The sequence below is a fragment of the Corythoichthys intestinalis genome, chromosome 6 (genome assembly GCF_030265065.1).
Source record: "Corythoichthys intestinalis isolate RoL2023-P3 chromosome 6, ASM3026506v1, whole genome shotgun sequence".
NCBI lineage: Eukaryota > Metazoa > Chordata > Actinopteri > Syngnathiformes > Syngnathidae > Corythoichthys > Corythoichthys intestinalis.
The window spans coordinates 58,462,754-58,475,588 of record NC_080400.1 but is presented as its reverse complement, the minus strand read 5'-3'; the positions used below and the strand labels follow the sequence as shown (position 1 = coordinate 58,475,588).

The window sequence follows — 12,835 nt, the reverse complement described above, 5'->3', positions numbered from 1 at the left end:
GCTGGAGGTCAGAATCTTTGTTGTTTACATTCGCTCGGAACGCTTTGAGGTCGCAGCTGGTACTAGTGGGATAAGTCCGAATTCCAACCATCGAATGCAGCATTAGCTCCTCAAATCGCTAGTGCTCTTTGCTGTGTGCTCTTGATTGGTTAAAAAATACTGTGCACACTATGAAAATGAGAGCGCCACTGACACCCACTGAGTGGATGTGCAATTACTTTATTCTAGTGCGGCAAAAAAGTATGTTCCCCGAGGTCAGATGCGACACCCCTGTCATCACCACACTATTTGAGAAGTACTGGTTTAACACAACGTCCCACCTTAATTGGAATTAGGATTGTGAAAACAATCAGCACATAAACTACATTAAAAATGCTGCGACAAGACTGTTGGTTAGCCTTCATAGTCTCCTCATAACAGTACATTCTGCTTGTTAGTTTGGCCAGCCCAAAGTGATTTAGAAATGAAATGAAGATACTTTGCTAATAACAACTGAAGGAAGCTGACTGCTGTGAAGGCCTTGTAAAGCATCTCCAGAAAGAGCCCAGGCCATTGACTGCAAAGGGTTTCAATTCACAATTTAAACACTTAGTTTTGAAGATCACACAATCCAAAATGTTATCTGAAAAATTAATAGGATCCAACTCAGTCTAAATGAAACAATACCTCTTTTTTTCTGACCGTCGGATGTTGAACAGGACTGATTTCTGGTGGGCGAGGCATTGGACCACACCTGACACTTTGATGAGAAGGGCTCTTTTCAGTGGGCTCATTGGTTGAGTTAGAATGACACGAGGGATGGAGTGTGGTCTTTGGAGGGATTGTTGCATTTACTGCATTGGTAGGGATGGATTTTATTGAAGCTGTTGGTCTAGTAACAGGTATAAAGCCTGGAGGTGGAGACAAAGATGTAGGCTTGGGTGCTGGAATAAAGCCAACAACCTGAGGCAAAGACATAGGCCTGGAATGGGAGGGCTTGGTAAAATGTGGCGATGGAACAGATTTACTTGAAGGCGTGGCTGTTTCGGTCACAGGGACTACTGGAGAATGTACTGGAGGACTGCCGTCAAGTGACTTTACTGTATCCTCTTTCACCTCTTCTTTGGTCTGAATGTTTTTTTCCTCCATCTTTTTATTGTTCTTATCCAGATCTTTTGTTTTTAGATGGTCATCTTTACGCATTCTTGATCGAGGTTCGCTTGTCCGACCTCTCGCCATCAGACTGGCCAATCCTCGAGAAATGTCATCTCTGTCGTCTCTTTTGACTGTGTCGTGTTTAAAGGAGAATGCTGACATCGAAGGGCCCTTTGACACAGAAGCCGGAGTTGTTACAGTCATGTTTTTGGTAACCTCTGAAGTTTCTAATGCTTGTGTTGGTGCAGTTGTCTCCTCTAAACCTGTGGGCAAGACTTTCCGTACAACACGACGTACCACCTTCACTACTTTCTTGCGAGTCAGGCCTTGATCATCTGTAGCGTCACACGAGCTGAGGCATGGTGCTTTGACACTGCCATTGATTGCATTTTTCTGCACGATACCATTTAGTTCTTGTTTACCATTCATAACTAGGTCTGAACGCTCAGAATGATGTCTTCCTTCCGGACTCCTGAATCGCTCTGCAATTTTTGACGATGACGGCTCGGGGCTTTTGAAGCGTTCCGGGACTTTAACAGGTGTTCTGACTTTTGGTGGTGAGGGACTCCTGACTCGACCGACCGCTTCTGAAGTGGCAACAGCCGGGGGGCTCAATGCTCGGTATAACCCTCTTCCAGGGTCCAGAGCAGGCACAGACTTGGCACGGTTAGACAGCCCATCATTATCTGACTACTCACAGAGAGGAAAATGAGGAAAAATGAAAAGGAAGCCCAAATATCATGTACGTAGTGATGCAGATTATGAAAACACACTAATTATGCATATGTCTGACATAAAAACAAAGACTAGTTATCAATTGCAATACTGATGATAAACTTTTCTTGCACATTATTTGTAATGTGACTGATGCACAGTATCGCGCTATTAGAAACACTTACATTTTTGCTGTCTGGCTTGTTCTCCTCTTTGACCTAAATAATTTTACACAAAAAAGCATATAAAAAACCTAACTGCTTAAAAAAAAATAAACTTGCCCACCAATCCATGCAAACCACAAAACATGCATCACACAATTAGATGGATGTCTTAAAATTTGTCAAGAGAAATCACCCTTAAGTACATCCCTAAAACAAATTTACCAACATATAAAATGTCTTTCCATTTAAAAAATCTCTGACACACAAAGGCCACAACCAAAAGTGTGTTAATACAAAAACACCATGCTAGGTTAGGGTGCTTATGAAATTTCCAAGTGAAACTTCCCTTTTGCTCCCAGAAGGAAAAGCGAGACGAGAATGCCATGTTGGCTAATCTGCTGTCATGGGCTGTGGAACAGGAAGAATATGAGAATTGAAAATGAATGAGTATCCCTGCAGTACAGAGCCAATGGATATAATTATTTTTTTAAAGAAAGACACAAATTCAAGAACAATAGAAGAGAATTAGAGAACATCCTATTATTTCCAGCAAAAAGTAGCTCGTGCCATTGGTAGGGATGACATAGCAGCATGAAACTCCAATTGTATCGATTACCAAAGCTAAACCAAACAGATGGAGCAGGGGTCGGGAACCTACCCCTGGCTCTGCGCCGACTTCAACTGCACCCAACATTTTAAAGCGGCAGCTTAGTGTGAAATGAGCTGGTGGCATCACACAAAGACGCAGCACAACGCCTGCAATCTTGACAAAATTTGGAAGAGCATTTCAGGAAGTAAACAGTGAGTCCTGTTGCACAACCGCTCTTGCACAAGAACCCCAACTTTGCTCATTTTAAGGAGTAAGAAATCTATAGCAGTCATAAAAATGTAGTAGGCCTGTCGCAATATTAATTTTAGAAGGCGATATATTGTCTCATAAAATATTGCCGATATACGATATTATTGTAAAAATATTTTAACCAATTCAACCACTAATGTAGTGACAATACATCCTAATAAATCACCCAATCTAATGAGATTATTCTTAAACAAAAACCCAACTATAAAAAAATAATATTTCAAAATACACACACACGATGCATAACAAGTCATTTGGAAGCTAGCTAAGTGCAGACTTTGAAATAATGAGACACCCAATGCCATTTTTTAGTTCTCTGCTGATTAGAGCCCATCAAAAGTGATTATTTGATCCAAAATGACTGTCATCTTGTCCAGCAAAGTGTGAATTTTAGCAAATTTGAAGCCAAATTATTCATTACCAATCAGATTTTTCATCATGGGTGTCATTTTAAAGGTATTCTTAGTGTAGACTTTGAAGTATGTGAGATTAATGCCAGAAATCTTTATTTACATGTTGAACATGATGAGCTTTAATTTGAAATTTCACCGGAAGTACGTTCACTAAACCTTTAACTGTAAGTTTTACTTTGAGTAAAAAAAGAAAGAGCACTTCTACTTTTGTCATGCTGGTGGTGTCATGGCATTGTTTGTAAATGCTATAATCCAGCGAGTTTTCATGTTTGCAGTGTCACTTTGTAACTGCAAGTTTGCATTTTGGAGAACACTGCCAATGTTTTATAGCAGGCTAAAGTGGCTAGTACGTAGTCTTTTTTCCATTAGCCTCAATGTAGCAATGCTAACGTTTTACAATGTTTAATATAGATGTGTTTCCTTATTTAGTATGTCTGAACCATAACTCTACGGTGTGTTGATGGCCAATAAACATCTGTGAAAGGAACTGGAGTCTCATATTAAATCAACACACACGGTTGCCGAGTGCACGCAGCACACGCAAACACACGCACACACAAACGTATGTACATACGCACGCGGTGATAAATCGCAGCCAGGAAAATTACTGTCCTCATTTTTATTTACCGTGCGATTAATTCACTTATTGCATCTTTCAACAGGCTTAAAATCTAGCTCTACTTGTTTCGGCAGAAATTAAACACCACAAATAAATTTTTGGACCCTTTTTAACCTAAATACATGGCATTGTTGATGAAAGCAAGGACTTTTGAAGACAAAAAAAAAAAACTCAAAGAAAATACTTCAGTAATTTTGTTTGGGCCGTTTTCCAAAAACAGGTTAAAACGAGAAATTTCCTTAGCTTCCCTAACTCTTCCATTAAACCACTTCGCATAGATGAGCTAGGCAGTTGGAAAAGGCGCCAACTAGTGGAATGGGTGCCAAATTGGTTTGAGGGGAAAAAAACATACCCGAGTAAAGTATTCACGCTTCCTGAGCAATTTCTAACATATCATATTTAAATATGCTACATATAAAAAACATATTTTCAAAATGACCTCATTGTGTGTGTGGGAGGGAACTTTGCAGCGAAAGTGAGCGGTGGTAGCCATTTTGGATGGAGCGGCATGAATAGAGTGAATTTTCGCCAAGGGACGGGGCCCAAAATAGAAACTATTTTCACAGCATTACGTCAACAATGCATCCAATAGCAGAGCGGCAGGCATACTGTTATTTGTGGTATAAAGCTGTTGATGAAGATGATGATACACACAAATCATGGCTGACGAAACCTTGATAGAGCGCTTTTTTTTCCTTTTTAAGATTTGCAACCCCAGGGACACTGGAAAAATGCCTTTTGTACCTCTCCTTGCTAAGCTAACTGATATCTCTATGCTGGTTTGTGTGGAGATGTAGTTCACGATTTACAAAAAAATATTCACCTTCTCACTGGAACTAGTAAAACTCTACATAGCCATTGTAGTGTCCCCTACTCCTTGAAATTTGAAAAGTCGCTGTTTTCTTATGCAACAGTGAAAAATAAATGCATTGGTGAATATGCTTGCCGGAGTCCAAGGGTAGAGGTATGGCCATCATTGTCTTAAGAGTTAAACATGAAAATAGCGTTAGTTTTGTTGATAGCTTGTAATCTGTTGAGTCACCCACTACTACATCCCTGCAACTCTGTACAAGCAGCGTAACCTAGTGGGGCAAAGCTCGTTGGTGTTGTAATTAAATAGGTATACAGTCCAGATACATATTGGTACTTTTACTTACGAGAGTCTCTACAAACGGAATTTTTAGGTTACGACACGACTTAACTGTTAAATAATGCCTCTTGTTATGAAATAAATTTCAGGATACGAGAGGCGAAAATACAGTAAAATACTGTAAAAGGTGTGTACTTCATGCTTTTAAATGTCGCACCATAAGATCCTACTGCCCTATTGGTCATCTTTCCCATCATGCTTTAGCAACACAATTCTGCTATCCTATTAGCCTATTGTTGATGACATTTGACGACAGTGTTATTGTTGTTCTTATATCGGGCTCGATGTCTTGGCCAAAAGAGGACAAGTCTCCTCGCGTCTTTTTGTCTCATGAAGAGTTGTTTTTACCCCAGGCATAGTTCACTACATTGGTAGCACATTAGAGTACAGGTCTCCTCGTGTTTTTGTGTCACAAAGAGAAGAGCTGAAACGATTACTCTAATAATGGCGTACCGCACGCAGGCTATTTTTAGACCGTGATGTCGCATCGCAAAGCGGAAGTAAAGCCGAAGTGGGACATTATAGACCCGCCCTCGCATAGACCCAACGTAAAAAGTGCTACTTTTCTCCGGTAATCTTTCAAAAACGAACATGCCGATCACGCATTGCTTTTTTGGAACTTGTAGAAACGACTGTAGACATATCGACACATGAAGGATGTTTTCTTCATACGTTTCCGGAAACCAAAAACTCGAGAGGAAAAAATGTGAAGACCGAATCAACTTGCGCGGACTTTAACACCAGCTCGGCGAATCCATTCACGTTTCATATGCAGTAAACATTATGTTGGGTTGGCATGGTCTTTCAGAGGACAAAGAGGTAAGCCATTTTTATATTTTTAACTCATTTTTTTAGCGTAACGTTGTGCCGTACTGCTTCTGTCTGACAATGAATGACCTGAAAAGAATTACAATGGTATCTGACTGCCACCGTTACCGTTTCTGTTATATATATAAAAAAACAACTTTAGTAAGGGGGAAGTGTAAATAAATTATAGGATTAAGATGTGTTATCAATGAAAAAATTAAAAGTGTTCGTTGGCTGTCACTACGTAGCATTTGCGATCGCTACACAAAGCTAACTAAATTACCCCCAAGAACGGTAAGAGACGTAGGACAACCAGAGGATATATAAGAAAGACAAAGCTGATGGTAAAGGATACCTTGTTGAAACAGGAGAATGTCATTGTCAGTCGCGTTGATAAAAAAGCTAAAGCTATGCTTACGTCGGCTCGTTTTTTTTGTCTTTTTCAACCTTCGACACTAAAGCCATCTCTTTAACTGAACATTTTTATGTTCTTCCACATCTTTGCCAGTGAATTTGGCACCAGGCACATCATTTTCGGAGAGAATTGGTAGGTTTAACTCTGTAAACATCTCCTTCGTACACGATTTCCATTCATTTCCTATCAGGGATAAACGGTGGCTTGTCCTTACTTAGCAACAGTAGCTAATGTCATGAATATTAATGAGCGGAAGTGACGTGTTGCTTGCGGTACACCATTCCAGTAACTCGATTTTGAACATTCAAGTGTTTCAACTTTTGCAAAAAGTATAGAAAAATACCGAAATACATATTGATATCGGTATAAAAATAAAAATATGGTATTGTTAAAAACCCTATTGTGTAATGTAAACAAGTATATAAGCCTAGTAAAACCATTCTTTAATTGAATTTGTCTTTTATAGCAGACAATACTTATAGGTGGTTTAAATACCTGTTAGCTGACATGTTTCCGTGAACACTTCCACCTTCATCAGAGAGTCACTGGTGTTGGTGTGGCGCTTCTTTATCAGGTGATGGATGAAGGCGTGACACACCTGTCAGATTGACAGGCAAGTTTTGCCCTAAGCTGGCTATTCACTCTTTCAGGATTCTGGTCCAGGTAGTAGAGAGCATGTACGCCCTTTCGTGCCTATTGATGGTCCTCGGGCCCCGCTCGCGAATCTCAATGGCCTCCCCCTCTGATGAAGGCGAAAGTGCTCCCCGAAACATGTCAGCTAACAGGTATTTAAACCGCCTACAACTAAGGTCTGGGATAAAAGAAAAATTCTATAAAATAATCTATAAGTGCAGGCAAAATGAACTCAATACAAAACCATTCTTTGTTTAGAACTCAGAAAATATCTACAGCAACAACAGGCACCTTCAGAAGCTGAAGAGGACAATCCTCCACTGTGATTTACACCCACAGAAGAATGTAGACACATGCATGGTGCCAATATATAAGTGTTACTGTGCCAAACGCCAGTCAAACGATGTAAATCCTAAACTATTATAGAGTGAGAGCCTATAAGAGAAATGGATTTATATACTAGTATATATCTACAAGACACTGGAGGCTTTTGATAATTATTAAATGGTTATTAAATATTTGCTTTTACAAATGAAGGCTCATAATAAAGTATTGGTTGCTACAACAGGATGTTCCATGATTGACTGCAGCAAGAGACATTTTTGGAATTGATAACTATAGACATGTTTAGCTCTTGATAATACTGCCTTGTCATTCTGACCGGTTTAAACCGGCCTAGGTTCCACAGGTCAACTTCAATACATTTAAGGAATCATATTGTTGCATTTAATTATTTACCAAATAATAAAGCGAGGTAAAGGAGGGGCTAGTTAGAACGGTTGCAGAAGCTGGATAGTTCCCCCTCTTTCTCCTTGCAAGCTTTTCAACCAAATTGAGTGCCTTCTCTCCTTATTTTGGGTAATATTATAAATGTCTACCTAAGGAGTCGTATTTGAACTTGACAGCTTTGCCAACAAAGTTTTACTTGTGGTTGTCTAAGTAAAATGTATACTTTCTTTGATAAAATCACGTTTTCACTGGGTATGGGTGAGATGTTGCCAAGTTGCTGTGGCCATGCCAAGCTATCAAGCGACTGGTTAGCCCAATCTTTTGCTACGTGAATTGGACTACCTGAACGGTAGTTTAACAGAAGGCATTGTTAACACAGCAAAGAAGATGTGTCTATTTTGAATCCTTGAGGTTTTAGGAACATATTCATCTGCCCATAGAGCATGCAGATGATGAAAAAACATTTTAACTTGGGTTAAAAAAGTATGTTATGTGGCCTTTAATGTCGTACTTGAGCTACATTTGAACCAAACGTGTGGAATGGGGTAACAGTGGCGCAGGTGACTGAGCATTGTCGTTGTGTCCTTGGGCAAAACACCTCACCCCATTGCATGTGTGTCAGCAGTGCAAGAGTGAGTTGTTGGTGTGGTCAGAAGGGCTGATTGCAGAAATTGGCTGCCTCGCTTTTGTCAGTCTATTCCAAGGAAGCTGTTGCGGTAAATGCTGCTAATTGCCATCAAGTGGTCATCTAGTTGGTAGAGTAGCCAAAGAATTTACTCAAGCAAGAGTAGCGTTACCTCAAAAGTAATATTAGTCATGTGCAAGCAATAGATATTCAAATAGTAATAGTTGACAAGTAAAGGTAATAAGTAGATGTCAATGTCAGAAATGTTTTCCCCTCCCCCACCTCATCTGCATAAACTGTTATTTACATATATATTATGCATTACATTATATATATATTTCTTAAGTTATTGTTACATTGTATAGCTGTAACCGATTATATGACCATATTAGGGGAAAAAAATGCACAAAAATAATCTAATTCCAACTCGGAAAATCTACAGAAATAAAACATCTCCTGTCCCAAGAGCATAAATGCCCTCTAGTGGAGAAAACATATGTCCTACAATGAAATTAGACATGTGCCGATTACCGGTATCAAGGTATACCGTGGTATATATCAATACCGCAAAAATTTTCCGTCATACCATACCATGCCTAAGGTATTAGCTATTATTTATGTCCCACAAATGAAGGGAAAAATCCCTCGCTTTCAGCTGCAAGGCTCAACCCTCCCCCACCGGTTGTTGCTCAGCGTCAGTGAGTCAGCTGGGCTACACGATGGCTGGAAGAGGTGAAACTCCCGAACTTTTTCCCCCATCGAAGAAAACGAAATCGCTAGTATGGGAATACTTTGGCTACAGAAAGGTTACAGCGGCCGCGACTTAGAGAAGGAGGGCCAACCGACGTGTAAAACATGTTTGCAGAGGGTTGCTACCAAGGCGGCAATACCTCCAATATTATTTCGCATTTATACACAATTAAGGGTTAGTAAACACTGTCGTGAATGTTTCCCATTAGCTACGAGAGTTAACTCCAGCGTGTTTAGCGGTGGTAAAACATGAGTTGTTTCTCTGTGTTGAAAAAGCGTGTGTATAATTTAAACATGATAGTCATAGACCTGTGCTTTTTATGGAAAATAATTTAATTATTTTTGATCTGATGGTAATAATGTTAAGCTGTGGCTGTGGGTTTAGGCTCACCTAAAGGACTGAATTTATTATTTTTTATTTAGAATATTTTAGTTTTTTTTTTTTTTTATTATTATTATTTGAACTTAACATTATGCAGATGTTCCAATTTTCTAGTATGTTTTAAAAATTAAAAATCCTGTAACTGCAATACCGTGATACCGTAATATTTTGGCTTAAGGTTATCATACTGTCAGAATCTCATACCAGCACATGCCTACATGAAATGAAAACGATCTCCGCTCTTTCGAGTAATGTTCACATAATGTGAAATACTACGGCGCTTCGAAGACCTGATTGAACAGGCTGCCGTGTTCTTCCAAATGCAAGCTCATGTAACTGTATGTTACGCCTGATTGGTATAATGGAGTGGTGATTATTGTTGCCACATCTCATTGGTGAAACTGATAGAGCCACTGTGCACATCTCTTGCAAAAATAAAGTCAAATCTACCGTAAAATGTAGAATAAAGAAGAAAAATGTAACTGTAGCCCAAAGCAGTGGAGTAATAGCGTTTCATTACTAATCTACTAAAGTAAAGTAAGTAAGTATGGAGTAGTAAAAATACTATCAGAAGGACATTTTTCTCAAAAAGTGAAGGTAACGAGGTAAATGTATTGCGTTACTACCCACTTCTGCAACCCAGTCCCTAAGGATTGAAAGCACAACTTAATTTTTGGCTAAGCAATTGCTAAAGACTTGGCCTATAATTAATATCAGTATAATTACGAGTATGACGGTTGCCAAGAACAAACTGCAGAGTACTGGTAGCTACACAGTGCGCATTTTACAGGAGATAAGCGACCCTCCTGACACAAATTGTGCTTTTTGGATGCTCTCAACACTCATGTTATCTCATTCACAGGCATCTGGGTTGCAAAGATTGCGTGTGGCCATAATGCTTTGGCCAAGGGATCAGGAGTTGGGGCACACAGCCGTAGGTGTGGTAGTCATAAAGGTTTCATCAGAAAAAAAATAAACAAACACACATTATAATTTTTCTATGAGGAACTTTAAGTCAGAAGAGCATTTCAACATTGTAACCAAGAAGTAATTAGTTTTTAAAAATTTACCCCTTATGCGACATTGCTTACTATTCTTTATTTTGTTTAGTCATGAAACCATTAAAAATTAACAACAATGGACAGTTGATAAACACTAACTGTTAAAAAATAAAAATAAATATTTTCAATCAATGTTACCTGAATTAATTTTTACCAGACTAGTTGATGGCATATTATATAGGATAATTGATTCTAAAACTATATGATAGTGAAAGCCCATGATGTCAGACAGACCGTTTTCACTGATGTAGTTAGAGGGGTATGCATATCTACAGAGGTGCGTAGCAACGAGTTACATTAACCTAAGTAACTTTGAGAAAAATGTACTTCTTAGAGTACCGTAATTTCCGCACTATAAAGCGCATCTACAAGCCAAAACGGATACTGTGCCTTATAATCCGATGCACCTCATACATGGATTAGTATTGGTCAATCATGGCATGACATTCCAGGTAGCGCAGCTTCATATAGTGCATGCAAAATGCAACCTCAACAACTTCTACTACTGTGCCTTTTAATGAGGTGCCCCCTATATATGAACAAAGTTTTAAAATTGGCCATTACATTTTTCCTCTTTATTCTACATATTGACTTTATTTTTGACAGAGATGCCGACAGTAGCGCAACCAGTTTCACCAATGAGATGTTGCAACATGACTCCATTATACCATTCAGAGGTAACAATGTTTTTCCCCCACTAGAGGGCACTCATGCTCTTTGCAAAAGTCATCGTGTTCTGGTCTAAATTTGAAGATTTTTTTTTTGTCATCTTTTTGGCATAATACGGTCATGTAATAGGCTCAGCAGGGATTCCCAACCACTGGGCCAGGGACCGGTACCAGTCCGTGGCGCATTTGCTACTGGGCCGCAGAGAAATAATAAATAATTTGTTAACGACCGCAATCTGACCTATGCCTCTTAACTATAATCCAAGTAGAGATATGCTTACGTCGCCCTCTAGTGGTTGACCGCCATTACTGGGGTGTTTACACACCTATAGCAGCCCAACGTCAGTTAATGTAAACAGTAATGTTAGCTCCTGTTGGCTGTGTGCTGCGGGCAGCGACGTCTTTGGGCAGCTTTTTCACGGTTAAATGGCCACCTGCTGAGCCAGAACAGGAGCCTACAACCAAGTCCATTCTGCATAATATGTGGTTAAAGCTAGCAAACGAAGCAACAAAAGCAAATGTACTGAGAGCATAATACCTCGTGGCGAACTGTATTGCTAAAGCTAAGAAACCTTTAGCGATTGGAGAAGAACTCATTATGCCTGCGACCAAGGATATTTGCCGTCAAGTTTAAGAGAGGCCGCTGTTCGAAGAAAGGTATGTTGAGTTACATTTTCCCTGCACTTAATGTTTGTTTTTAGCCCCGTCGTGTTATTTTGTATTTACTTTTTGTTTTCTGCCACACAGGGAAATAAGGCCCATATCAGACCCATCTGTGGTGCAAAAAAGGTTGGGGAACACTGGGCTATAGTACAGTATAATAACAGTTCAATATAGGTGAGGTTGCGCCGAGAAAGAAAGACAAAAAAAAAAATATATATATATATATATATATACTGTATATATATATATATATATATACTGTATATATATTATTGAAAAACAATCAGAAAGCAGCAGTTATTCACAATTAGCGGTGCAACAATCGATTAATCAACAACTAATTGATTACCAAATTAATCGACAACTATTGTGAAAACCACTTAATCGTTTACGACCTCCTTCACCTTAAACTTGTCTAAATTTTTAAAATTATAACATCTATACTCTATAACTTCTCAGCTGCAGATATTAGATTTCTTCATTATATTTTTGTTAAGTCAAAGTAGGACATGAACAAAAATCTTTTCCTTTGAAAAACAACAATTCACATTTTTTTCCATTTTTCGGACATCTTACTGTCTAAACTAGCCTCTTAAAAAGACTAACTACTAATTGATTAAATCGATTAATAAATAAGTTGCCAACGGATTTGATAATCAATACAGTTGAAGGAAATAGTCATCCATTTTGTCTTCATTGCTACATACAACAAGCCTAAAACAATTTCAAGGTAAATTGTGAAGGTAATTGAAAGACATGAGCCGTACTCACAATGTTAGTCATTACTCGAGTATTCTTTTCAACGAATAATTTTTTACTTGAGTAATATTATTTAGAAGTAACACTACTCTCACTTGAGTGAATTTTTTGGCTACTCTAACCACCTCTGCATATCTATTTGTTAATGTACAAAGGTTCATAATTGCACTGCATGAGACCCCTCTCATGTGTACCCCCCAAACCGGCAAACCATACAGTGGTGCAACACATGACAACACAGAGCTGACAAACTGAACCTAAATCTTGCTGTGTATGATTTTTTTCTTTGT

The 12,835-nt window shown here is 38.8% G+C and overlaps 1 protein-coding gene across 10 annotated transcripts in view; it reads right to left on the bottom strand.

Annotated features, from left to right (window-relative positions):
• The window catches only part of LOC130917327 (unconventional myosin-XVIIIa-like), a 176,664-nt gene that overhangs the window by 118,524 nt on the left and 45,305 nt on the right, over window positions 1-12,835 (bottom strand). For 7 of the 10 annotated variants that reach the window (XM_057838610.1, XM_057838609.1, XM_057838611.1 and 4 more), the window contains exons 2-4: window positions 2,361-2,420; window positions 2,034-2,068; window positions 667-1,824 (exon numbers count right to left, since the gene is read on the bottom strand). The exons of the other annotated variants lie outside the window; for them this stretch is intronic. In XM_057838610.1, coding sequence (XP_057694593.1) covers window positions 667-1,824; window positions 2,034-2,068; window positions 2,361-2,397 — 1,230 coding nt within the window. In that variant the 5' untranslated portion in view covers window positions 2,398-2,420. The remainder of the gene's footprint in view (window positions 1-666; window positions 1,825-2,033; window positions 2,069-2,360; window positions 2,421-12,835) is intronic. 10 annotated transcript variants of the gene reach the window in all.